Source organism: Ostrinia furnacalis, unplaced genomic scaffold (genome assembly GCF_004193835.3).
Source record: "Ostrinia furnacalis isolate ACB-3 unplaced genomic scaffold, ASM419383v2 OfSCF6932, whole genome shotgun sequence".
NCBI classification, from domain to species: domain Eukaryota; kingdom Metazoa; phylum Arthropoda; class Insecta; order Lepidoptera; family Crambidae; genus Ostrinia; species Ostrinia furnacalis.
Window position 1 is genome coordinate 1398506 of NW_021137171.1, and position 25913 is coordinate 1424418.

Below are 25913 nucleotides of genomic sequence, written 5' to 3' on the forward strand. Positions count from 1 at the left end.
TGTTTGCATTTAACAATAAGTTGTTAACAGTGAACCAATGTAGAACCTGTGAGAGTGTGTTATTAATATCGTCAAAATTTACTTAGTGGACTTATATAATTGCATTTTTTTTTGGTTAAGAGATACGATACTGAATAATATTTTTGTGATGATAAAATAAATACAACAATACTTACAACGTATACTGAGCCAGGTCCAATTGCCTTCAGTGTACTTATTAGTTGTAAGTCTAACTACCTGTACCTACCTATGTCTAATGGTTCGAAGGCAATAAATACATTTTTTATTTTATTTTTTTTTTATTTTTAAATAATATTGGTGATGTCATCTTTTGTTTGTTGAGAACGAGGTGGTTAAACTCTGTAGTACTATAGATAATTAGCCTATATTATTTTAATTACGTATGTGAAGCTTCTAAGACCAATAAAATTATGTGGCTTGTCGAGTTGGTCATAAGCTACTGCATCTGACAATCAAGAGATTGAATACTAGCTAATAACTAACTTTGAGGTCTAAATGTAATGAATCCAAATTACCTTATAAAAATATTCGTTCGTTCGTTCGTTTCAGCCGAAAGACGTCCACTGCTGGACAAAGGCCTCCCCCAAGGATTTCCACAAAGACCGGTCCTGCGCCGCTTGCATCCAGGTACTTCCCGCGACCTTCACCAGATCGTCGGTCCACCTAGTGGGAGGCCTGCCCACGCTACGTCTTCCAGCTCGTGGTCGCCACTCAAGAACTTTCCTGCCCCAGCGGCCATCAGCTCTTCGAGCTATGTGCCCCGCCCACTGCCACTTGATTTTAGCGATTCTGCGGGCTATGTCAGTCACTCTGGTTCTCCTACGGATCTCCTCATTTCTGATTCGATCACGCAGGGAAACTCCGTGGTCGTTTACTATGGGCCTCATAAGAAGGCTCAAGGTCACCCAAAGAGCGATGGAGCGTGCTATAAAAATATTATTGAAAACCATTCCACCTTTACATCCAAATTCAAATAATATAGAGACATATCATGTACTCAATTTACAAGACCCAAATAGCTCTGACTGTACTTGTCAATTTGTATAACTGTATCCTCGTGTTTACACCACAGAGTATCGATAACTGGACCATAAACCAGTAGAGCTGATTGGCAGACCAGATCCACTAGTTATTGAAATAGATGGACTTGCGAGATTTTACGGCTAGCGCTCTACGGCTCTATTCTTAGATGCTTTATTATACGACCTCCTTGCTCACTTGAAGATTTAAGATGGAACGTATAAACTTCTTATTCGTTACATTTATATTTAACTCAGCACGGATAGAACTATTGATGTCTCCAAACGTAATGGGGAGAATTGAAGATGTTCGTAAATAGGCCTGCTTATTAATTATGTTATTTATCTTTAGCGAAACATTCCCGGGTGGTTTCGAATAGAATAAAAGCACTCAAGCTGCTGCCAATCGGCCAATTTAGATATCATTGGGGAAGGCCTATTTTCAGCAGTGGACGCCGTGTAGTTGAAATGATGGAATTTGAGAGTCGTACTCCTGTAGTGGAGACTGAATTACCAGCTGATGATGATGATTGAAAAATCACATTACTATTCTTCTTTTGATATACACTTTATTGACTATCACAATAACAAATAATTCTTCAAAAGACTTCAAATACATTTAGTGCAGCTATAGTTAAAGCTTAAAGTAATACCATTCTTGACTAGATATTGTTGATAAATATTTAGAAATATCAAAAACATACGTAACGAGAGTAAATAAATCATTTTTCAATAACAGTTTATAGAAAGATACGTTTTGATATTTGCTAGGCCTTGTTTCTTTTATAAAGCACATAAAACTATTGATTTGTTTGAAAATTCGCACCTATTTCGTGGTAATAAGTTTTAAAATTCTTCAACCTTTAGGTTTATATGCCGTCATTTGTACAGGCCATGAAAACATTTACAACTACAACTAGATTTTAATATGTATAAAAGGATTGATTTTAACACCAACGAAAGCAATGGTTGATTTTACTACAGCCTGTCGTTACAGTCAAAATCAAACCTTAAACCTTGTTGAAATACAGTTAATAATGTGGTTCCTAACATTTAATTTTACTACATTTATATTCTTACTAACACATCAACTAATAAGACACAGAACAAATGTAGATTAATTAATTGATATTCTAATTACTTTTCCATCTTTTATCATAATAATTTTCTTCACTTTTTACAGTATATGCCACTCTATGATATCAAATATTGTTTTACTTATTGTTAAAACTGATTAAGGTCAATTGAATTTGTGAAATTACATTGTATAATTAATATAATAATATTTATGTTGTAAGTATAATAATATTAATAATATCGTACCATATATGAATGCATACATATCGTTATAATGCTTTTAAATTGCGTAGTGTTTATGTTGAACATAGTATTATAACAAATTACTCTACTGTTACACGAAATGCATAGTTCTATGTTTATCATAGAAAGCACATACAGAACGAATTACTTCTTCATAACGGTCCTACCAATTCTTTTCAGAACCTCAATCCACTCCACCAGATTGTCCCTGATACTGATGACCCTTCTGATCCAGGTCATGGAAGATTAGATCTTCTTTCTGGTGAGGAACCAGGTCTGCATCGGTTCAGCCTTGCCCTTCATGGAGACGTGGCCACGGTAGGTCAGCTCGAACTGCTCATCGAAGTTATCTTCTCTCATCAAATAGCTGTAAGGTAAAACAATATACTAATTTTAAAAAGTTAAAAAAGTTTGTTTGAACGCGCTAATCGTAGGAACTACTAGTTCTTTTTGAAAAATTGTTTCTGTTTTGGATAGTCCATTTACCGAGGAAGGTTATAGGCTAAATATCATCACGCTATGACCAATAGCAGCGGAGCACCAATGAAAAATACTGCGAAAACGTGAAAAAATATTCAAACTATTTTTACGTGTACGAACTCGCGGACACAGCTAGTTCTAGTTAGTTCAAACATAAACTCTCATTTGAATTGAGTTAAGCAGAGATTTAGTAGTATTTGTAGCTAGTTACTTTCAAAATTAATTTTAGTACATTTACAATGTAATTTTTTTCCCTCGCTTGTCTAATAGGGGCTACCTATAGGTTTTTAATAGTTAGGCTTCGGTATACAGTTGGAGACTCAAAAATCTAATATGATTGTCAAATATTGATTGTTAATCAGTAAAGTAATTTACTCTTTTCAATCTCAATTCCTAAGTCAGTTAACAATGTATCGTAACGCAGTTTGAACCAGGTGTTATAATCCTATATCGAAGTGTTTTTAAAAACCATATCTTGCTATACAAGACACGGCATATAAGGTTGAATAATTTCCTCTATTTTTTATTTGTACGGAACCACGTGCCACGGATGTGTTCAAGTTGGCACAGTAAGGCTTCCCAACGCGACCGATGTAAGCAGATTATGCACTTACAGGGTTTTCTAGGAAAAAAACTGTGAGGCACCATGTGATTTCCTATTACTGCGGTTTTGTCTGTCATACTGAGTAGGCGTTACTTTTATTTCAAAGTAAAAACTTACATTTAGTTGTATGATTACTTAGTAACGTGTAAAAGTGACTAAACATAATCAATTTTACGAAATTAGAAAAAGAACACATGAAATTCATCCCTAAATAATTTATCAACATAAAATAAAACATCTAAATCAGTGTTCAATATAAACAAAAGTGTACTTAAAACTTTTTGAACGTTTCGTTCCAAAAACAAAAGAGAGTGGAAACTTTTTAAAACAAACATCCAAACAAAAAGGATTGCAACATTCGAAAATAAAAATAAAAGTCAAAATTCAAATTCGTTTGGAAATAACTGGCCACTAATAAAACAAAAATAAAATCGTAACGTCAACAGTGATGTGTCTCATTTAAATATTTTGGTTTTATGTGTAAAAGATAAATTCTAGTGCCAAAAATGGATTCGTTTATGGATTTTTACTTCGAAGAGGTGTTTAGCACCATGGACAGAGATTCCTTGAACATGCGGTTCAAGAGGAGAGAACTAGTCGAATACTTCAATACTGTCATTGCTGGATGTGCCAAAGGTTGTTATTTTTTAAAGTTTTTATGGACTATTCAAAGACAAAATACTTACATACAGTGGATTTTTTTCTAAAGTCGGTTAAAGTTGCTTGAGTAATACTAAGATTAATACAGCCTAGATAAAAGAAAAGAAAAAAGAAAAGTGGGGCCATTTTATGGAAACAACTGACTCCCTTTTTTCATACGTTTTGACAGTTGAAATTAGTGAATTAAAATTTTAATAATATTTAGGCTGGGTTGCACCACCTAACTTTAACAGTAACTATGACGATAACCGGTGTGTTTTGTATGGAGTTTGACAAATTTTTTACTTTTGTAAAGTTAAAGTAAGATGGTGCAACAAAGCCATACAGATGACATACCATTTTTGCATCATTTTAGATACATAGTTACTTCCACATACGCTTTATTAATAAAAAAAGAACTTATTTGTTAGACTTAGTTATTACCTAATAGAAAAATCAGCGCACTGCAGAATAGATAAACAATTTTTTCATCTTCATAAAAAATACTATTGCGCTCCAGTCGCCAAAAACAAAACAAAACTTAGATAACATTAACTTAACCACTTAGCTATTACAACTCCGCAATTTTTCCAGATCAATAGAAACAAAAGGAAAATCACTTTTGTTAATCGAAGTTAAACGACAAAGAAAGAAAGCGTTGCAAAACGATCAGATAAGGTTCAAGTTGCGAATCATTTTAACCGTAACTAATATTAATTGCTATCTCTTCTTTTATCTGGTTATATCTAATGGAATGTAACTATGTAATCAGAAGTCTATTATATCTATTTGTTATTGCATGTTTCGTCATCGATTGTTGATAAAATATATCACTTTATCTCAATAATATTTTAGTGTACGGGCCATTGAAATCAACTTTTTTACTGAAAACGAAAGTCTTAACGAAAATCTTTTTGTTATTAACACGTAACTTCCACTGATTTGCACCATCTTACTCTTACTTTAACAAACTTCAAAAGTCTGTCAAACTCCATACAAATAAAAGGTTTTTGGTAAAAATACCGGTTATGATTAAATTCACGGTTAAAATAAGGTGGTGCAACTCAGCCTTACAGTAAGTAAGTTCTTTCCCAAGAGCATACGGTGGCTTTATCTAATACTTTTAAACAAATAACACCAGAGGGCTTAGTGTGAGTTTACATGAAACGTTGTCACTAGTGAGCGCCTAAAAAAATTACATGAAATGTATGACGGATAGTGCTCTCAAGAACTAAAATTTTCATATTTTTTTAACAATAGTGAGTGAGGACGTTTCATGTAGTAAACTCACACTAAGCCCTCAGGTGCCATTGCGGTCAAATACCTGCCTTGTTCTCGCCACAAGAACTCGGTTTTCGCTACTCATTTACGGATTATTACTGTTCACTAATATCTGTTGAAAACTTTACCAGTCAGTTCGTAAACTTGGGTGTATGAAGGTAATGCTATAGATTCTTGTCCACACCACCCACCTTTGTAAGCAACTCAAGTATGCTAAATAAGTAGAAACGAGCTAAGTAGGCCTACAAAGTGGTACTGTAAATCAGGATACCGTCGTGTTATTTGTTTACAATTTGTATGCAGAAACCAATGGTACTATAAATACTATAAACTTAAATCTCCTTTAGATATAACAAAACAATAAGATTAAATATAGCTTAGAGCCTGAAATAATATCAGTTTCTCTACATTCTAAATCTTCATCATCTCAATGTTTAAATAGGTAGTCTCTAGTTTTTATGTATATCAGAATAAAAACAGTAGGTTTTTGAAACTCCTTTGATATAACTCAAGGCAAAAGAAGGCAAAAGATCAAAGCCGATATCGATGCTTTCAAATTTTGTTCAAAATGTTCCTTATTTTTGTCTTTCAAATACTTAGTCTCCATGTTCATTAAAAATGTTAAATAAAGAAAAAACTTATATTCATAACATTATTTTCTAATGTGTGCATACTTTCTTAAAGAGGTTATCTTGTTACAGGTCAAAACAAATCCGACGAAGTTTCGTGCAAGAACTTCGTGCAGTCAGCTCTCCGATATCACAATTCTTGCAAGTCAAGCAACGGAGACGTATGCCTCATGGGGAAATACCATAACGTTCTGTACATAGCCATGAAACTTGCCTTCGATTGGAGCTTACAAGATAATGGTACGGTGGCAGCTCTGTTGGATGAGATGTACGCTTGTGAGAAGACCTTTGAGAGAATATTTTTGGGTAAGTGTACAAAGTAAATAATGTAGTCGATTGACTACACACCAGACTGTAATGTTTTGTTGCAAATTAGCATTTATTAAATCTACATAACATGGAACAGTATATAGCTAGGTGCGCTGTTTGTCGGTCGATGACTTTAGTCCCAACCAAATTAGTCTTAGCAAAATCCCAGACTAGCGAAGAAACAAACTTGCTGCTAGCTTAAATAACTGATATTTTTATGATTATGACTCAAGTGTTTGATTCTCTGCTTAAAGCAAAATATCACAGATAATAGACCATCACCATCTTCACTATCGTCATCATCATCATTGTAATTTTCAGCCACAGAAAGTCCTCTCCCATAATGATTTTACAATAATGATAATAGAGCAACTGCGACATTATTTAAATTCTTAATCCTTTATGTATTTTTTCAGGGGCCATCTTTGGTACATCTGCCCCTTACTTTTTGGCTGGTTGGAAGTCAGACTTCATGGATAAAGAAGAAAACGTTCATGCACTAGTCTACTTCCTAGATCACGCTACAAATGCCAACCTTGAATACAACGAGGGAGACAAAACATATCGCTTCATTGACGTCCCATTGGAAAGCTGTGGCCAAGCATCCCCAGTTAGGGTAGTCATCCAAATGGGTGCTGCAGAAATGCTGATGATTCTCCTAAGATTTGGAGCTAGAATCTCTTCAGAAGCTGTATCCACTAACCCTGTAGAATCCATCTTAGATAGACTCAAAGAGTACAACAGAGTATATCCGTATGAACTGGTGACGTGTCTTAAGCTCACTTTAAGAGCAGTGCCAAGAGTGAATTTTACGGTAGATAGAAACGTTTTCAAAGAATTAGAACTGCCCGAAGACTATAATTACCAAAGGAAAGTAGCTTTGGAAAAGTATGGAGAAATATTAGAGGATCATTTGGTTCCTACTTCCAGATGTGGATTAAAACCAGTAGAGTTGAAGCACATGTGCAGATGTATTATAAGAGAAATGCTGTGGAAGAACTTTGAACTACCTTTTGGTATCGCGAAATTACCTATACCTGTGTCATTGCAAAGATATTTGGACTTGTTTGATGATTAAAGAGTTTGTTTTTATTTGGTGTCTTATTGTAGTAATATTGATATCAGGCACCCATATTTTTTTAAATTTCAGTCTAGCCAGTCCAGAACAACGTCTGGGAACTTTATTTTATTAGTATCTTAATGGGAACTATGTAATTAGATACTTCAGTTCTAAGCAAATACGGAAAGACACACAAAATTACTTAACAACCTATGTGGTGCCGCTAAAAACTTCCATGTCAATAAACACGGTGTTGTGATACACTTTTACCAGATGAGCATACATGTTGCAGGCGTATTTTGATTATCACAAAGTCTCACCTGTAAGTATCCTCGCTGACATTGATAGTCCCAGGGATGCCAGTGGTCTCGCAGCGGCTGGTCAAGTTGACAGTGTTACCGAAGAGGCAGTAGCGAGGCATGCGGTGGCCGATGACACCTGTCACCACCTCACCAGAGTGAATGCCGATGGTGATACCCTGAATGAAATAATATCATCATAATACATATAATCCAGGTAATTTGTAAGAGACAATTTATTTACTTCAAGGCAGTTTTAGATTAGTACAGGGTTCAAATTAGTTAAGCTTCAAGCACACGTCAGTCCCGCGACTCATGACAGTCCGCGTGATCTGTCATTGGCCTATATGATCGCGCCGTGATCGAGTCGGCGATGGCGATCTGCACGCGTTGCTGTGGTCGAAGTTGCTTTTGCTTTTTTTTCTATCGGTGTTGATAACAAGTAAGGTGTGATCTTTTCTTATATCTTAAATCTTATAAATGAATTGCTTGACCGTAATCAGATCGATAGTTTAAAAAGCTCTGCAATTTTTTATTATTTTAAGTGGACTAAAAACTTTTAAACTTACCACAGGCTCTCCATCAACGGTCACTGTCTGCGAAAGATCCATCATCTCCAGTGCCAGCAGTGAAATGTGCTTGGCGTGAGCCACCTCGTACTCCGGCAGTCCTGACACTGCCATGTACTTGTCTCCAACTGTCTCCACCTGCAAATTAATTAGTATAGAAAACAGTTCCTGCAGATTTCAGAAGCAACCTTCAACGCGCAAGATCTTTGTGGATTTGTTTATGAAAATATTGGACCTCACATGTTTACCAGCCATCTGGTAAAATGCAGTTGGTTGGATGCCGGTGGTTAATGAACAACCTAGCTAGCTAATTTTATCAGATGGTTGCGATATAATACCTATACGACTCGCTTCTGTCTATGGTTCTGTTCATGTTGATTTTGATCTGTGTTTTATTAGAGCAAATATTGAGGACATTGTAGTTAAAACTCTATTGTATTCTCTCACTTTTAAGGATTCTATTAGGTACCTTTTAAAAGAGCTTAGTGATGTAACTTTTAATACCAAGCTACAATAAAGAACCTTATAAACATTAGGGTTCCTCTTCGGATCGGTCAGAACATCAAACGCAGTATACAGATCGTTCAGCATCCTGACGATCTTCATGGCGCCCTTATGGTCGGTGTTCCGAGCGCAGTAGTTGGCGAAGCCGACGATGCCACTAAAGAGTAGGGTCACTGGATCGTAGCGACGGGCTTGAACTGGTCGGCAGTGGCGGAGCTCGGTAGCTACGCTTATGGGCAGCACGGAGTAGAGGAGTCTGGAAATTACAGGTTATAGTTAACCGAAGAAAGTTAGCCATTTATCGTTAGTTTCTTACACTGACTCATTTCTCTACTCAGCAGGTATGAGTCGAATACTACCTAAAGATTATTGTCAAATAAAGTCTTGGTGATACATAAAATTCGAGTCATATCACAGCGTGATTTGAATTTTATCTTAGTGCCTACAACTTAGCGGCGGCAGCACTTTCGTAGTGATGACTAAATATAATTATGCAATTTAAGTTACGGAGGTTGATGATGACCAAGCTGACTATATTTCGTGACGTATTCAGATCTGACCTTACTGTAATTTTGGTTACTTTCCACTGCCTTAGTGAGGTCACAAAGCATTTTTGCTAATCCACTACTAGGGGATTAGGAGTGAAACCTGTTATCAGCAGTGGGATGTATATGTTACGGCTAAAGATAGGTGTGAACATAAACTTAAGATTAGCCGGCTAAACTTAAGTTTATCTTCGACGAGGTGTTAATGTTAGTTTCTTCTATCTTTAGCCGGCTAAACTTAAGTGTAACCGCAAGCCCTTGGCTAAGAATGTAGAAGGAAATGGAAAAGGAAACAATGTAATAATGTTTACTATTTTGACACGAAAACTTTATTAACACGTTCCGACGCTGTGCTCCAGTCCAATATGACACTAACAATCTTCACATAAATGTTTTATACACCTATACCCGTACTGTTATTCACAATATTTTGCAACAACAAGTCTGCTCTCTATGAAACTCTAATGTAAAATCGACGGTTGTTGCCGTAGTGTTTTTTAGAATGATTTTCGTGAAAACGGCGAGACCGGTACTGCCATAATATGAATGAATTCCACCTTTACTGTATTAAAAAATAATCACTTTCATTACACATACTTTTATGTACCTATGTAGGTATTCAAAATTACAATTATTACAATAACAAAATATTAATCACTTAAAACAATATCTACCTAAACCTAATCATTAAAATAAAATAATAAGATACCATTTGGTCATTACAATTGAATCTTCTGTAGGTATTTAAAATTACAAAATAAAACTGCGCGCGCGTTGTCTCCCCACCTCAAGCCCTCCGCCGGCCTGGCGCGCCCTTCGAATACATTTTTAGCCGTTTCGTTTTGGCTAATGTGCACATTAGCCGGCTAAAGATGGAATATCACGACGCAAACTAACATGCTATCGAACTTTAGCTGCTTCTCGAAGATAAACTTAAGTTTAGCCGGCTAAACTTAAGTTTATGTTCACAACTATCTTTAGCCGTAACATATACACATTTAGTTTGTAGCCGCCACTTCTTCACAGCACCTGCCCATAATATGTTGAGCCGAAGTGTTGGTAGGGCAAGCTATATTTGGGACGTGTATAAGTGCCTTGGAAAGGACTTAAGCACTGAATATGATTTGCTTTTTGCTTCATTACCTGTCCGTCTTCTGTTTCTCCGAGTCCAGCTCCCTGAAGGTTTGCTGCAACTTATCAGTCAGGACCTCCAAGTTCTGGGTCAGCTTGTAGTCAGCCTCGAACTGCTCCGACATGAGCACCAGGTCGCGGGTGGCATCGTGGAGAGGAATGTCGGAGATGCAGAGTCCACGGCTGGATAGAGAAATGTTACGTCAGGATATAGTAGCGCAGGGATGGCGAACCAATGGCACGCGCCACAATATTGAGGGCACGCCACCAATCACAAAATTCACTATAAAATAAAATAGTAAATAAGTCGTCCGTTAGTGCCACTGTAAAGTAAGGCTGTGGTAAGGCCTTGTCACTCGCCAGTGGCGCCACTTGTACTATACTCCTCATTGATAGCATTAGGTGTTATTTGATGGCACGTCTATGACTACATCAAACATTTTTTTCTGAAAACGCTGGCACGTTGAGATATAAAGGTTCGCCATCCCTGTAGTAGCGTATCTATTATGTACAGTCCGCGTTAGTAAAAATTACATTTAACATTTTCAAATAGCTAAAACTAGATGAAGGACACCTAGGTGTCGTAAGGATCTTTGCAAAGGCAAGTATGTAGTTCATTATGTTAGGAAAGTTTAGTATCTCTTTGAGCCGATTTTATTGTATTACTGCTAGTCTCTTCTGGCGCGGGCTACAGCATAATGTAGCATCGCCCTATTAGATCACGTTTTCTACTCTTTCTTCTTCTAGTATGAGTTGAAACAACTGGGTTCACAACTCCACTTGATATCACTTTGTAGCTGGTATACAACATGAGCCTATGCAACATCAATAGGCTAGTTTCCTAAAAAAATTTTTTTAGTCCGTCAATTTTAATATAAAAAATATTGGACACGTATATTTTGAATTGTAAATCAAACAAATAATTACAAAGTTGAGTATTGAGTATTGAGTTATAGTGCATTGAAGTTCCGCGCGACGTCACAAAGTGCTGCACTTTTACGCACTCACTGACGTCACGGGCCTTTTCTTTAGAACTTTGGCACGCTTTATCTCTTTACATTTTCATTAGTTTTAAAAAGTGAAAAATACGTGTCGTATGTGTACGAGTAGTTTTTGATAAGCTAACTGACGGACTAATTAAAACTCTTGCTTTTTTACCCAGGAAACATCCCTATTGCAATTAAGACACTGATTGATAATGCAAGATGGCGTTATCACTATTACGTGAGGTTTCTACGCTTAATAATCAATAAATGTACTCGTAACTTAATCTATCTTATCATGGTGGACAACGTACCGTGTTAGATCATCCAAGTTGGTCACGCTGGGGTAGCATTGGAACACCACGACATCAGTTTCAGGGATGTACAGCATTTGGCCCTGTCAAGAAAGGAAAATTATTTTTTTAATGCAGTAAGGTAAACGGCTACTAGTTCGTGATAGTACATAAGTTCGTAAGTTTTTCTTCTAGCTCAAATAATAAGCAAATAGAATGTTCTTTATAAAAATTCTTTATTACTACAAAAACNCCAAGGAGAGCGCAAACGTGGTCGCCCCAAGCAAACTTGGCGGCGCACTGTGGCAGACGAGGCGAAGAAGATCGGCAAGACTTGGAGCGAGATCAAACACTTAGCTCAAGACCGAGCGCGATGGAGGACTGTTGTGGACGCCCTCTGCCCCATCTAGGGGACATAGGACCATAAGTCAAGTAAGTCAATATCCTAGTTCCGGTTGCAAAATCTGGAACCAGGTCGAAAGTCAGTAGCGGTGACACTTCAGCTGATGAATTAGAAACCGCTTTTAGCCTCCTGATCCTCTTGGGTGGTTATCTTCCTACTCCAAACAAGCCAGATTACCCCAAAAAGCGAGCAGCCTATCCAGGCTGCTGCATGTACCTGGTTATAAAGCTGGTGATTGAAGAATTTCAGCCAGTTCGACTGCTGAATAGTTTCCTAGGGAGTTCCAGAGATCCATTTCCGCTATCTTGCGTTTCCACTGCAGGTTGGGTATCAAAATATCTTCAATCGAAAACGTGAACACAGTTAGGTACCAGTTGGCGTCAATACCCCTCGTATTTTTTTAATGGTCTTGCAGGATTCCCATAATATGTCCTATCTGCATTTGCATCTCCTGGATGGTAAGAGGGGTCTGCGAATCAGGAGGTACTCCAACAAAGCTGATGGAGTGGTTCTCATACATTCAAATGCAGCTATACTTGCAAGGAGTTACAGATTTTGAAGTGGTTTTTTTACTTTGTTTTCAGTTTTTTGTAAAAGATACTTATTTTTTATTTCTCAAATAAGGTATAGCTTAAGGTTTTGTAGTAATTTTCATTTAAATAACTAATTTCTACTAACAAATAAACCATGTTTTAATTTTATTACAAAGCTGGCAATGTGCACTTAAAGATACATACTATATTTCCAAAACTACATACCTAAGATTTTTTTTCGTATTTTTTACATGATTTTTACTCGTCCTAAATCCAATATTTACAGTGTAAATCACAAATATTAACCAAAACCGACTTTGCCAAGTATAGGGTTAAAATATCCTAACTCGATGCGTAAATCTTTATCCCGAAATAGGGGACATGAGTTCACGAACTTAGAAACAGAGCAAAATTTTATCACGAAACAGGATCCAAACAAGAGGTCCGCAGAACAATTAATATTAAAAAAAGTTTAAACAATATAACTATAATTAATGTACTAAGTTACTGTCAAAAGACCAAACTTTAGCATACAAAAGCTTTCATACTGATATCATCCTTGGTTATTTTTAAATAAATTGTTAAAGTCCTAAGAGCCTTAATATACCGAAGTAGGGGGCACTTACCTTACAAGGTAAGTATTTGACCGCAATCGCACCCGATGTTAAGTGAGATGCAGTCTAGGATGGTCATGGGACATTTGCCTTGGAAGTGCCTCTAAGTTTGAAATGGTATTATGCAAAGGAGATATTCGTAAGATAAATTCCTTATACTGTACCTTCAAACGGAGTGAAGCAATCTCCTCATGAGGGTCGGTCACGCTCATCTCCTCAGGCTTGGTCTTCAACACGTAGACCGTGTTAATGTGTGCCAGCACGTTTGCGAACGTCATCTCAAGATGAGGTCTCACCTGCCAATAAAGAATATTTCCTTAGTGAATCAATGGGACATAATATTTCAAATAAGAGCAATTCGATTGATTTATTTTAAGTTAAATATGAATAGGAGTGGTGCGAATATAATTCGTATCGCGATTTTCAGGTTAGAATACAGGTAATTCTTGATTTCAAATACATAACGTGATCGCTTCTTATTCGGTAAAATTTCCGTGTTTCCTACAGAGCAGAATAGATCCACTCGGATCCATAACAAGTCCTGTGCATGTCGTATTAGACGACTGTATGCATTCTTATCTTATCATCACGCTTCCCTAACAAACGGGCCTAGTCATTGTGGGGACTGTATGCAAAAATCATAGAAAATGCCTCTAATGGGTTTCTTCAATACAAAACTTACAGTATCCAGAACATCAGTAATCTTGCAGCCCGCCTTAGTGACCCTGGGCAGCAGGCGGGAGACAGTACGGCCGGCCTGGACGATGTTCAGCTCCCGGTCGAACATCAGGTGGAACGGGAACACCCGGCAGAATGTGGCTGGACTCACTTTTGGCTCTGGAACCAGATGTATTATGAAGGATAGCTAGCTAGGTTGACTGAAAAATGGATGGCAAATGGATTACTTTTTAGATCTATCTACGGATAAAAATTTTCGTAGTTAAAAAGACAAAGAAACAAATCTTTAATGGTTTTTGTTGTCTAACCATTGAGCTACCTATGTTTAAAGTTTTGAAATATGTGTCAAAATGGAAGGTTCGAGCTGAAGTAGTCAATTTTATTATTCAAGGGAAACATTCGTAGGATCGCCTCCTAGTAATTACCGCCTAAATTGTAATAGTCCTTTTCAATATTCATAACCGGTTTGTTTCCGATTTACCATTTTTTTTTATTTAAGTAGCCATAATATGCTAGTATGTACTTACCATAGCTCACACTCTGACCTGAGAAATTAGACAGCAATTTTGATAGATAGGTAATCTATCTATATAAATAAAAATGAATTGATGTTCGTTAGTCTGATTATAACTCGAGAACGGCTGGGCCGATTGAGCTAATTTTGGTTTTAAAATGTTTGTCGTATTCCAGGGTAGGTCTAAACGGTGAGTAAATACGCGCGCGATATTGTTTTTCTGTGACAGACAAAATTCCACGCGGGCGAAGCCGCGGGCGGAAAGCTAGTATCAAATAGTAAAATAAATACCAAGAGACAAAGTCTCAATTTCAGCAATCTCAGGTGCCGACACTCGACCGCTGGTGGAAGTCTCCGTGATGAGGAACTGGACATGGTCGCACTCCTCCTTGGTCTTCAGGATCTCCACCTTGACCTCGGTGTTGTGGAGTTTGCTGGCCACGGTCTGGAAATTAGAAGAACCAATTAAGTAGAAAGATAAGTGACGCTTTAGAAGGAAACTGATTTTGTGATTGCTTCTCAGAGGAGTTCAAAGCTGCAATCCAAAAGAGATCTAAATAGAGCAATTTTACGACATCCCATAGTTTTTCTTTAAATACTAAAACATTTTGTTTGCTATTATAAAAGTCCCACTAGGTGGACCGACGATCTGGTGAAGGTCACAGGAATCACCTGGATGCGGGCAGCGCAGGACCGGTCGTATAAAATCCTTATGAGGCCTTTGACCGTGGATGTAATTTAGCTGAAATGAATAAACGAAGCAATCTCTGGAACTAAGTACTGAGCCTATTTGAATCTACTAGTTCAGTGGTTCTTAACCTTTATGTCACGAGGGACCATTTTACCAAATTTCTGTCTTGTCAGGGACCACTTATATTTTTTTCAAAATCCTATGAAAGGGGAGGTCGATTTATTGCCCACTGTGCGCCGTTTGCGTTGTGTTGACTCGACTCATCACGTTACATCACTTGTTTATTACGATGTCTTCGTGGACCACTTGGAATGCCTCCAGGGACTTAACCGGTGGTTCAGGAATAACTTCCTGAGTGATTAGGGTATTAAAAATCAACGTAATCGTAGCCGCTAGTACTTAATATGAAAACATAAAAACTCGTACCTTAACGATCCCAATAACGATGTGCTCCAGTCCAGGCCTGTCGGAGTAGTAGTGGAGCACCAAAGCGCCATCTTCAGGCCGCTCCGTGCAGCGGAATGAAGGGGAACGCATGCCAGGGTACAACGTACCCAGGTGGTCATGCAAACCATCAAGGTTCTGTAAAGTATTGATAAGAGAGTGTAGAGTCCATTATGTTTTTATGGCAAAACATACATAATACAAGTAGGTAAGTATATTTTAAAGGTGCTAAGTGTAACCACCTATAGCTTGATATACTGTCATCCATGTGAATATCATATCAAGGTCTGGTGAGTGGTCTCTTCACGAAAAAATACGGACTTAGCAATATTATAACTGTTGTAACATAATCTACTTTAACTTGTCCGACTAATTACGCGAGTAAAAGCTAATTAAAAATCAAACCGTTGAGCCACTTTTTTCAATAAATAAAAGGCATGGCACATAAAAGACCTTAAATATCTTAAAGCTCACATAACAGAAACAGGCCAAGATCTTCCTCGTTGTGGATAAAAAAAAACATGCAAATGAGCTATCGAGTCTTATTTTTCCTGAAAATTACCTGCAAAAAATCACGAGGAGTTGCACCCAACACTTGCAAAATCTTGTCGTATCCAGAATCTTGGCAGAACTCGAAGAAAGTCTTCCCAAACAGCTCTAGGATAGAATCAGCAGGGATTTCTGTAAAATTATATTTTAATTTTGATTTTCTAATACAGTAATCAAAATAAAATTTTATTTCGTAGCAATATAACATCATTTAGCAATGAATATAGGCAGCTACAATTTTGAAAATAGAACTGGCAACATTATGCAACGGGACTACTTATTCCCACCTCTCGTTCCCACCACTGCAACTCCTGTGTAGCCAGGATCTACAGCTTGACCGCCAATAAAAAACCCAACTAGTGAAGGTCAAGTTCGTCCCGAGGGAATGTTAAATTGTCATTGGACCCGCAACGAAATCAATCAGAAGAATATAGGAGGAGTTCGAAGTTAAGGTTCGACTTATTCCAGTACCTTCGAATCTACATATTTATTGCAAAATAGTATCTATTCTAACTACAGAAGCTACAATTTTACTCACGCAAAACTTCTACAGCAGCAGTTATTAAATTGTAAGTGATTTCATCTTCGTATATCTGCCTCACAAGGAATGACCCCTCCATAGCCACTTCTGCTTTTTTCCTGAAATAAAAATACACATAAATAAAAGCAAAAATCTTTCTTATAAAACTAAACAGGATATTTCATTAAGCTTTATTCTTTCCTGCAATAAACAGTACCTATTTAATGAAAATATTATTTTAATGAGTGTCTATTGCACGTCTAATTATTAGTTAAAAAGAAGAAGAATTATAATAAATTATTACTTACTTTATCGTCTCCCATGTTTCTTCCCCGAATGTCTGCATTACCAGCAACTCAAGAGCATAATTCACGAAGCCGTACTGAAAAATAAAAGTAATTTACATACGAGTACTACACGAGTATTTTCTTTTTATTATTAACGTATTTACCAAAGAACGTTCATCTTACCATTTCGAAGCACTTTTATCTGAAACAATAAAAAATATATAAAAACACTAATTACCTTATTCAAAACATTACAGAACTTCTCAGAAAACCTACGATAAAAGGCGGATTGTCTTCCATTTTCTATCCTACTGGAACTCATTTCCCTCACAAAGTAATCTCACAATCACTTTGTATGAAAGATAAAAGGAATTGTCTGGAAGCTCTGTTTTTATTTTAATTTTTCTTGGAGCACTCACTTTGGCCACAGTTCAAATGGAGTAGTAATTTATGTTTTTTTATTTCTTTCAACGAAGTGTTAGACATGCCAAGAATGCACCAAGATTGTACACCAAGCCAAGTAGTTAATTTGAACGTATACATACTATTTAGCCTATTTCTATTTGTTACAAACATTAATTATAAACATTAATTATTAATTACGCAAATAAAGAAATTTGATTTGATTTGATTTGATAATTAATCGCCTTAGCAGGCTGCTGATATGGTTTATTAATCATACCAATTCGATGGTTTAACTTCTCCTCTAACTAAAGAAAAAAAAACTATGTCGTAACTTATTTCTTTTTGGGAAAGTTAGTAGTTCGATTCATTCTTGCAATTTCCTAAAACTAGGGGCTTCCAATTGTGGAAATCATTGGGGGAGGCCTATGTTCAGCAGTAGACGTCCTATGGCTGAAATGATGATGATGATGAGGGGCTTCCACTGTATACACAAGGTATCGAATCCAGAACCTTGCGAGAGTCTAACTCTTTTCACACTAGACTACGATAGTACGAATAGTAGTAGATCTATGGACAAAATTCTGTCATACAACTACAGTTTTTCAGACTTCCATTTACAGATTATAGAAAGTAAAAAAGAAAACATGTTTTTTTAATACTATACATATAACCTTAATAACCCATAGTCTCTACTCAGTAGGAGGCTATAACGTTTTTATAGCACGTCACGGCCACTAGATTACTTACTGATCCAATTATGCACTGTGCCTAAAATATTCCAACGGATAAGCAAACGTTCGTTTATTAGTATGAAACCGAGAACAAAGTGGATGAGCGGAGTGTTTGTGCTAACGTCCCGACTTTAATATCGTTTTGAAGGGCAAACGTCACATTACAAGTTTGAGTTGACTTTTATTAGCTTATCTTTTTAATTACATAAACATTTCATAAATTAATTTATTTTATAAAATAATATAGTTAACTTCGGAATATTTTGGCCACTTATTGCATTTCGACAATACCTGCCAATCTTTGCAAATGTACTCTTACATAAAAACATATCCCTCCTTCTGACGCAGTCGGGTAAAAATAGTAGTACCAGTAGTACTTAGTAAACGTAGTATGTATAGGACAGTATGATGACGTAAAATGTAACCTACTATCTGAGTCAAATTATTTTTAAATCCCAAAACTAGGAAGAACTCAAAATGAGAGTAACCTAATAAGCTTTAATTATTATTCGAAATACCTACCACTATTTTAGATGAACTACTTATTTCTAAAATTAATAATAAATTGTAAAAAAAAACTTTACCTGAATACTAGCGACATCTTGTGATACACTCAAGTACGACATCACATCTTTGGTTCGCACTTATAAAGCATTGAGCAAAGCGACTAAGTCAACCACTATGCTTTTGACAATAGATGGCGCTACATGTCGCCGGAGCGAAGTTTAGCAACATTATTTATTGTTCAACAATATTTTTTATAATTTATTTAGACATTAAAGGAAATATAACAATTAGTACCTATAAATACTACAAGAATTATTATTTCTACTTCAAAACAGCATTTTTAAGCGTACAAAATAAAAACACTCAATCAAACTGGTAATACAATAAAATAATGTAGTAAAAAATTACTAAATTTTTAAAAAGAAAAATTACTCAAGTGTATCCAAGGTAAAATAAAAAAATTAACTTATTATGAGGCGAAAAAACTATTTTCTATGACAAATAAAAACATTTCCAAAAATAATTAAAATACGAACTAAAATCCATCTAAAACTACTGAAACAACACAGACAAGTCCAAAAGCTTACCTTGCCACTTTTTCTAAGGAAAATTTCACAAAAATAAGTGCTAATTGCGTGGCGTAGAAGCCTTAGCAATGTATACGATGTTTATTTTTGTTATTTGGGTCACAGAAACACCCTATCACACCGATCGCGCCGAAAGCCTGGCGCGTACTGACTGCCCATTGGCTGCAAATATAGGTGAACACAAACTGCGTATTTGATGTTTTAAAACTATTATTTCTTAGTACATTTCAATGAAAAATAATTTTGATAATGTTATTAATGATTTAAGGCCTTATTTGAAATCGAAAAATAGTTTTTTAGACGACGATTTGGATGGGTGTCTCAGTAGCGACATCTAGCGGAATTTTCCTGAGACGTGTTGACTAAAAACACCAATAGATGGCAGCACGTGAATTGAGTTAGCGAAAAATAAACGCGTGGATGGAAAACTTATAAATGCGGTGAATGCTATGTTGGTTTTAAGAACCCCGTACATTAAGGCTGAGTTGCACCACCTAACTTTAACGGTAACTACTTATTAATACTATTACTTATTCTGTGCTATTACGATAACCGGTGTATTTTGTATGGAGTTTGACAGATTTTTGACTTTTGTCACAGTTAAAGTTAGATGGTGCAACCCACCCTAAGTATTTACCTTGTACTTTTTTGCTTACATTTCATTAACGAGGCTTAATGTAGTAGACGTTTTTTTAATGACTGTTTTAACTATGAACAAATCTTTTTGTAATTTAAAAAAATAAAGTAACTAATTATTATGTTTACAAATGAAGCAATTCGCAGCTTTCTCGTTAGTAAGTAAAATTAAAAATAAAGTTAAGATAAAAAAATTAATTTTTCATCTGTAACTTAAACAACAGCAGATTTATTTTTTGCCAGTCAGTCAACAAAGAGCTTACGATTCGTTAGACATGACAAACAGAAAACAACACAAACCCTGATAGTGATGACTCATAGTTTTGTAGGTTTTTTCTACAGTTAACAATGACTATGATATTTTTATTTGAGTTTCTTTTATTATGTTATTTACAGTCAAAGCCGCAACTAAGTCTCTAGACTAGATATGCCTGTGACTTCACCTCTCATCTCGTATAAATTTATGGAAAATACATAGTAAAAAATATTATTATATCGCACCTTTAAAGTTAAACCGTTACTAAACGAATTTTTCGCAAAAATGAGTTATCAACGCCATCTTACTAAAGGACACGTAAACTACAATATGAAATAGACCACTTCTTCAAAATTGCCTTCTTACGCCATCTAGCGTTAAAGCATAACGTTACTAAGCCAAACTTTGAACGGCTCGCTAAATACAATAACGGGTCTATGCAAGTAAGAACGTGTTTGTTGCGGAGTGATGACGAAAGTTTAAATTCATAATGTGATTATTTGGATAGTAACGGCCGTTCGTCACAAAAATGGTAAGTTGTTTAGTTTTTTTAATGAGTAAAGTGTGACTATATGTTTAAACACANGCCCCACCCCCAATTCTTTTTTTTACTATTTAGTGTCATAATTTTGTAGCGGTTCATACAACACATATTCCCATCAAATTTCATCACTGTAGTACTTATAGTTTCCGAGTAAATCGGCTGTGACAGACGGACAGACGGACAGACGGACAGACGGACATGACGAAACTATAAGGGTTCCGTTTTTGCCATTTTGGCTACGGAACCCTAAAAAAGACATCCCTGTATCATGCAGTGACCGACGACCTCATAAAGGTAGCAGGAAGGCGCTGGATGCAGGCCGCTACCAACCGGGCGATGTGGAAGTCATTGGGGGAGGCCTATGTTCAGCAGTGGACGCCCTGTGGCTGAAATGATGATGATGATGAACATGCAGTGACATGACTAATCAAAAAATCTCATAAAACTAACCAGTAACCCAGTAACTAACCCAGTATAAAACCTACCACTGCTTCGGGACAATAAATGGACCAATGCTGGTGCTGAGAAGAAGCAGCGCAAGAAACTCAGTCATTCATTATTGTCAGCCTCTTTTTCAAGGGTCTTTAAAATATACATAGTCATTTAATACATAATTATTTAATTATAGATATTGATGCGAGCTAGGCAATTGAACATTCCAGCTGAAAATTCTACCTTCGTCAAAAAAAATACTGGGCCCTAGTCCCAGTTTTTTTTTTGCATCAGAACCTTACGCCCATATTCACAAACGATGTTTGCTTAAAAGTGAAGCAGCAAATCGAACGCACAGAGTTAAATAGACCTATTGGTTCATGTGTCACTCTGTGCGTCCACGCGCACTGTGAGATCTCATAGTAATGTTTGTGAATACGGGCGTTAGTTGCCTAGCTACGCTTCTAAAAACAGCTAGTATTTAATGCCGTAGCTCATTAAAAATGTTTTAGTGACCATTAAAAGTAATTACAAGAACTTCACCGCGCCTAATTTATATTTCTTATGAAAGTCCATCATTCTAAAAGTTATAGAGATGAAATAAACCACATTTTAGTTAAATGAAAATTCGTCCCTATAAAGGAGGAGAGGTTTTATGGCAGTCGTCTTATTTTTTAAGTGAAAGCCATTAAAAAGCAGATTTGAGCTTATGATAAGTAAATAAGAGTGTCGTGTTCTTGTATATTTAATTCTTTTAATTTCTTGACATTTTACACTTCATTAAGTGTGAAAATATCGTTCGTTCGTTCGTTTCAGCCGAAAGACGTCCACTGCTGGACGAAGGCCTCCCCCAAGGATTTCAAAATATCTAGATTTGGTTTTTATTCCAATAAAATAAAACACAGAATCATCTAGCTATCGTTCTAGCATACAAAGCCGCGGCGAAAGCTTGTATAATGAATGTACGTATGAAATGAAAGGTTGACCTTTAACTCCATTACGTAGGTCTACTATAATATCGATTTGTATGCTTTGCGGTGCACGTCACTGCATATCTTGGACGTGCCTAGTGGAAACCGGCAGTATAGAGTTACCTACACACTAGCTCTTTTTTAGTTTATTTACTGGGTAACATGAGTACCTAACAGGGATTTTTTCCAGTAACTACGCAGATTTATAGTAATTATTATGCTTCTAAATACAGAAATAGAAGAAAACTGTAACTAAGGTTGTAAGTATTCCTAAATAGGAAACTCAGTGTCGCATTAACAATTCACACATACAAAGTAATTAAAATAAAAACAATAAGTTGCGAAGAGTGTGTGTCATGCACACATCGCATCCAGAACTACTATTGGTTCGCATACAAGGTTGCAAGTTATGTACGTACAGCACCACTACATACGCAGTGACGTGCAATTGAATGCATTCTATTAGTTTGAATGTGCTCATCGATACTGCGGTATCTCAAGGTACTCAAGTACTCAAGGTTCGAATAATCTTTAGTACTATGCAAGCAATGTAAACTGCTGACATAATGTAATATGATGTCGTATCATTGTTGTCACGAGCAATGTGTTCTGTTTTTGGGCATATTGCTGCGACACCGGCCCCGCCCTTTTGTTACATCTCCCTTTAGTTTATATCCCAAGTAACATTTTACTCCATTTAAGAGTTCACTAGTCGTTCACATGTACTCCACAAGCTGTGTATGTCAGCTGTATACGAGCTGTATAGCTTGCTATAATGCTTTTATAGAACCAGTTTGGGCACAAATTAGACAGCCTTAAGTTCACTATGGCTGTACATTAGCAGTATAATAGCATTATAATAGCAGGTTAAGTAGTAACATCGGACTTAAGGCTGACTTACGGCACTATATGGGACGCAGTGTGAACCATACAACGTACGTGAGTGTAATAAAGAGTAACAAGTGGCGAAATGCACAGCTTTCAAAGTTATAAAGTCCGACAAAAGTACTCCAATGCTACATAAAGTTCACGTGTGTCCTAAATTATTTCCACATTTTAATATTAGTTTGGTATTTGTACGTGAGTGCCAAGAGGAAACAACTCGGGCGGATAATATAATCATTTATGCAAATAATAACACGGGTTTTAAATACTTAATAATGTTAATGCCATTGGGAATGCAACTTTATCGTGAAATGTATACATATTTACAGCTAAAATATTTACGCGCCTCTGTAAAAACGCGATATTCATTTTAAAATATTTAAAACTGGCTGAGAGGAAATCTACAATTTTCAGTTTTTGATATTGTATTGGCATTATAATTATATTACGGTAATTAATTATAACATGAAACCAAAACTCAATCGCTCTATCTGCGAATTTTGTGATAAATCTGCATTAATTTTGGAGATTTATTTGGTAAATATTTTAGGTTATGTAGAACAAAATGGTGGAAATGAAATACGGCTATGTGAACTGTTATAACTCCAATTTAATGCGGTGAGCGTATATTAGGTTCACATGTGTTCTGTTAGAATGCTGTTATCTATATGAAGTTCCACATTTGTACCACTACAGCGCTAATGTCTATAAATTTATTCTAATGTGAACTTATGTACAGCTTTAAGATGTACCTAGTTCAGGTCAATTGTGTATCTTTAATTCTTTCAAATACTGAAATTTTAGAGATCCGCAATAAAAATTATTAATGTCCGTTAAATCGCCTAGCCCAGCTACTAATAGTCAAGTATGAATACCTAAAGCATCAGACGGTAGTGTTCCCGGTTTAAATTCGTTTATTATGCCTGACAATTTATTCAAAGCGGAATGAGGAATACGATTTTCAATAGCCCATGTTCTTATTTTTTTGCGAAAGGTTAAATAAATAATTGTCCAAATCAAAATTGTATTCACTATCACTAGAACTGCAATCATCACACTCTGATATCTGTATATTTTGAAGGGAACTTTCAGGTTCAGGCATAATATTTTCCTCTGCATCATGTACAGAACCACCATGAACAACTAAAAACAGGCTTGGGGAAAAGTGTAATAGAATATCACATTCACATTCATGTTCAGCTTAAAGCAAATAAGAGTAGTACTTGTGGACAAATAAACTGCTATTGATGTTAATGGACAACACATATAGTCCTTTTAACAGCCTACAGTGCACATGCGAACCATTGAAACACTTTTGTACAGATAGTAAAAAAAGGTTATTTAATTATCACAAACAAGTCCTACTACAGCTACTAGCTGTATAACAGTCTAAAACAAGTAAACCTAACAGCCTTTGGCTTTATAAATGACCACGTGTGTTCTATTAAAATGCTAGCTCTATAACATCGTACAAGTAGGCCGTTAAACAGCGATTGCCGTATCTCTACCCTCCTATAATGCTCTTAGTCAGACGGCTGACTAAAGGATAGTTGTTAGAGTATTATAACACCAACAATCGTATAAAAGTATAACTCTACACTAGTCTACACTCCTATAAGTACCTTAGACAGGTATAGGTGTAATTAATTGCAATAATACAGCTTATACATCACGAGTGAACTGTACTAATGCTTTAAGTACACATTGGAACTAAATGTGAACTCTTAAATGGAGTAAAATGCTACTTGGGATGATCTGTGTTGTGTAGCATTTCCTACCAAGCAAATAGTGTGCAAGCCTCCTAAATAACCCAGCTCATTCGGAATGCGTGCCGCGCGCCGCCGCCTCCGTCGTAGCGGCATCCTCCTATTGGCAGAATTAATTACGGACATTACTTATACTGATCTTCATGAATGCTTTCGTCAAATAACAGGAAATCTTTAGAGAAAAACACCTTTATTGTCAGCTGAAATGGTGCTTTTTACTATGTAATCATCACCACTGTAACCTTTACATTTTTTTTAGTTAATATTATAATTATCTAGGAAGTAGTCAAAAAGTCATTGTTACAATTGGAATAAGGTTGTGTTGTCAACTTTTTGGCCACTTTGGGTGTCACGAAGTATTTGACGCTGACCGTACTAAGAAAATTAAGTTAAGTTAATTAACTAAGTTTAAGCTTATCGGCGAAGGTAACTAGCATTTTATACAGAACAAGGCAGACCGCTGTCAGACCTGATGTTATTAAGAACGTATCATTCTAATATTACTGTAATAAGTTTTAACTAATTTATTTAACTACGTATTATGTAACTAAGTATTCAGTTACACTACACAAATGTATTCAATATTTGATTTCTTTTTTTACAGAACTACGATTAAAAGCACAGTTGATTGCACAATGAGTAATATTAGAATGTTAAGCACTTAAACATGTAATTAAAATACTTCAAGTGATCTCAATCAAGACTGTAGCAAACAGATATCATGAATCCAATATTGCAACCGAATCCACTAATAATACAATACCATCTCTATGCCCATAACATAAGCCTTAAAATAGGACAAACATTAATAACTGACCGATTCCCAGTGTAGCCATATTGGAATAGTTTCCAAACACTCGATGTGAGGCCTATTAAATGTTGCGATATGAATTATTTGGAACTCATATCGGCTGAATGCCTGTATTTCTGATTTTAATTGAAAGTATGAATTTAAAAATATTTTACTGTTGATTAAAAATTCAAAAGTATTAACTACTGAATGAATACTTCCAAGTACGGTCGACAACACATCCCTTCTCTATTAAGACTGGATTCCACCATCTTACTTTGACTTTAACAAACGTCAAAAATCTGTCAAACTCCATACAAAAAACACCGGTTATCGTTAAAGTTACGGTCAATGTTAGGTGGTGCAACTCAGCCTAAGTAGGTGATACTCGTAGGTTATAAGTGCGAAAGTAACTCTGTCTATCTGTTACGCTTTCACGCCTAAACCACTAAACAAATTTTTCTTAGTATAGATAGAGAGTCGA

At 36.1% G+C, this 25913-nt stretch overlaps 2 protein-coding genes across 2 annotated transcripts; one reads left to right on the forward strand and one right to left on the reverse strand.

Moving 5' to 3' along the window:
- Positions 1–1707: 1707 nt before the first annotated feature.
- On the reverse strand, positions 1708–19283 carry Gycbeta100B (guanylate cyclase soluble subunit beta-1-like). The gene is made up of 15 exons (XM_028318570.1): positions 19150–19283; positions 17103–17121; positions 16941–17014; positions 16651–16751; positions 16126–16244; positions 15546–15701; positions 14720–14873; positions 13919–14073; positions 13401–13532; positions 11708–11790; positions 10423–10593; positions 8753–8990; positions 8231–8368; positions 7683–7840; positions 1708–2727 (listed from the first exon to the last, which is right to left on the reverse strand). Exons 2-15 carry the CDS (start codon positions 17103–17105, stop codon positions 2607–2609), a joined length of 1803 nt encoding a protein of 600 aa, XP_028174371.1. The 5' UTR covers positions 17106–17121; positions 19150–19283; the 3' UTR covers positions 1708–2606.
- stops (SOCS domain-containing protein stops) lies at positions 3940–7380 on the forward strand. Its single transcript, XM_028318571.1, has 3 exons — positions 3940–4080; positions 6066–6299; positions 6719–7380. Exons 1-3 carry the CDS (start codon positions 3951–3953, stop codon positions 7378–7380), a joined length of 1026 nt encoding a protein of 341 aa, XP_028174372.1. The 5' UTR covers positions 3940–3950.
- Positions 19284–25913: the final 6630 nt, after the last annotated feature.

Excerpts from the sequence above, each read along its gene's own strand:
- stops (XM_028318571.1), top strand. The coding sequence starts at position 3,951 with ATGGATTCGTTTATGGATTTTTACTTCGAAGAGGTGTTTAGCACCATG. Across the intron at positions 4,081-6,065 it reads CATTGCTGGATGTGCCAAAG|GTCAAAACAAATCCGACGAA; the intron begins GTTGTTATTTTT and ends ATCTTGTTACAG. Across the intron at positions 6,300-6,718 it reads CTTTGAGAGAATATTTTTGG|GGGCCATCTTTGGTACATCT; the intron begins GTAAGTGTACAA and ends GTATTTTTTCAG.
- Gycbeta100B (XM_028318570.1), bottom strand. Across the intron at positions 16,245-16,650 it reads TGCTGCTGTAGAAGTTTTGC|AAATCCCTGCTGATTCTATC; the intron begins GTGAGTAAAATT and ends ATAATTTTACAG. Across the intron at positions 15,702-16,125 it reads CTCCTCGTGATTTTTTGCAG|AACCTTGATGGTTTGCATGA; the intron begins GTAATTTTCAGG and ends AATACTTTACAG.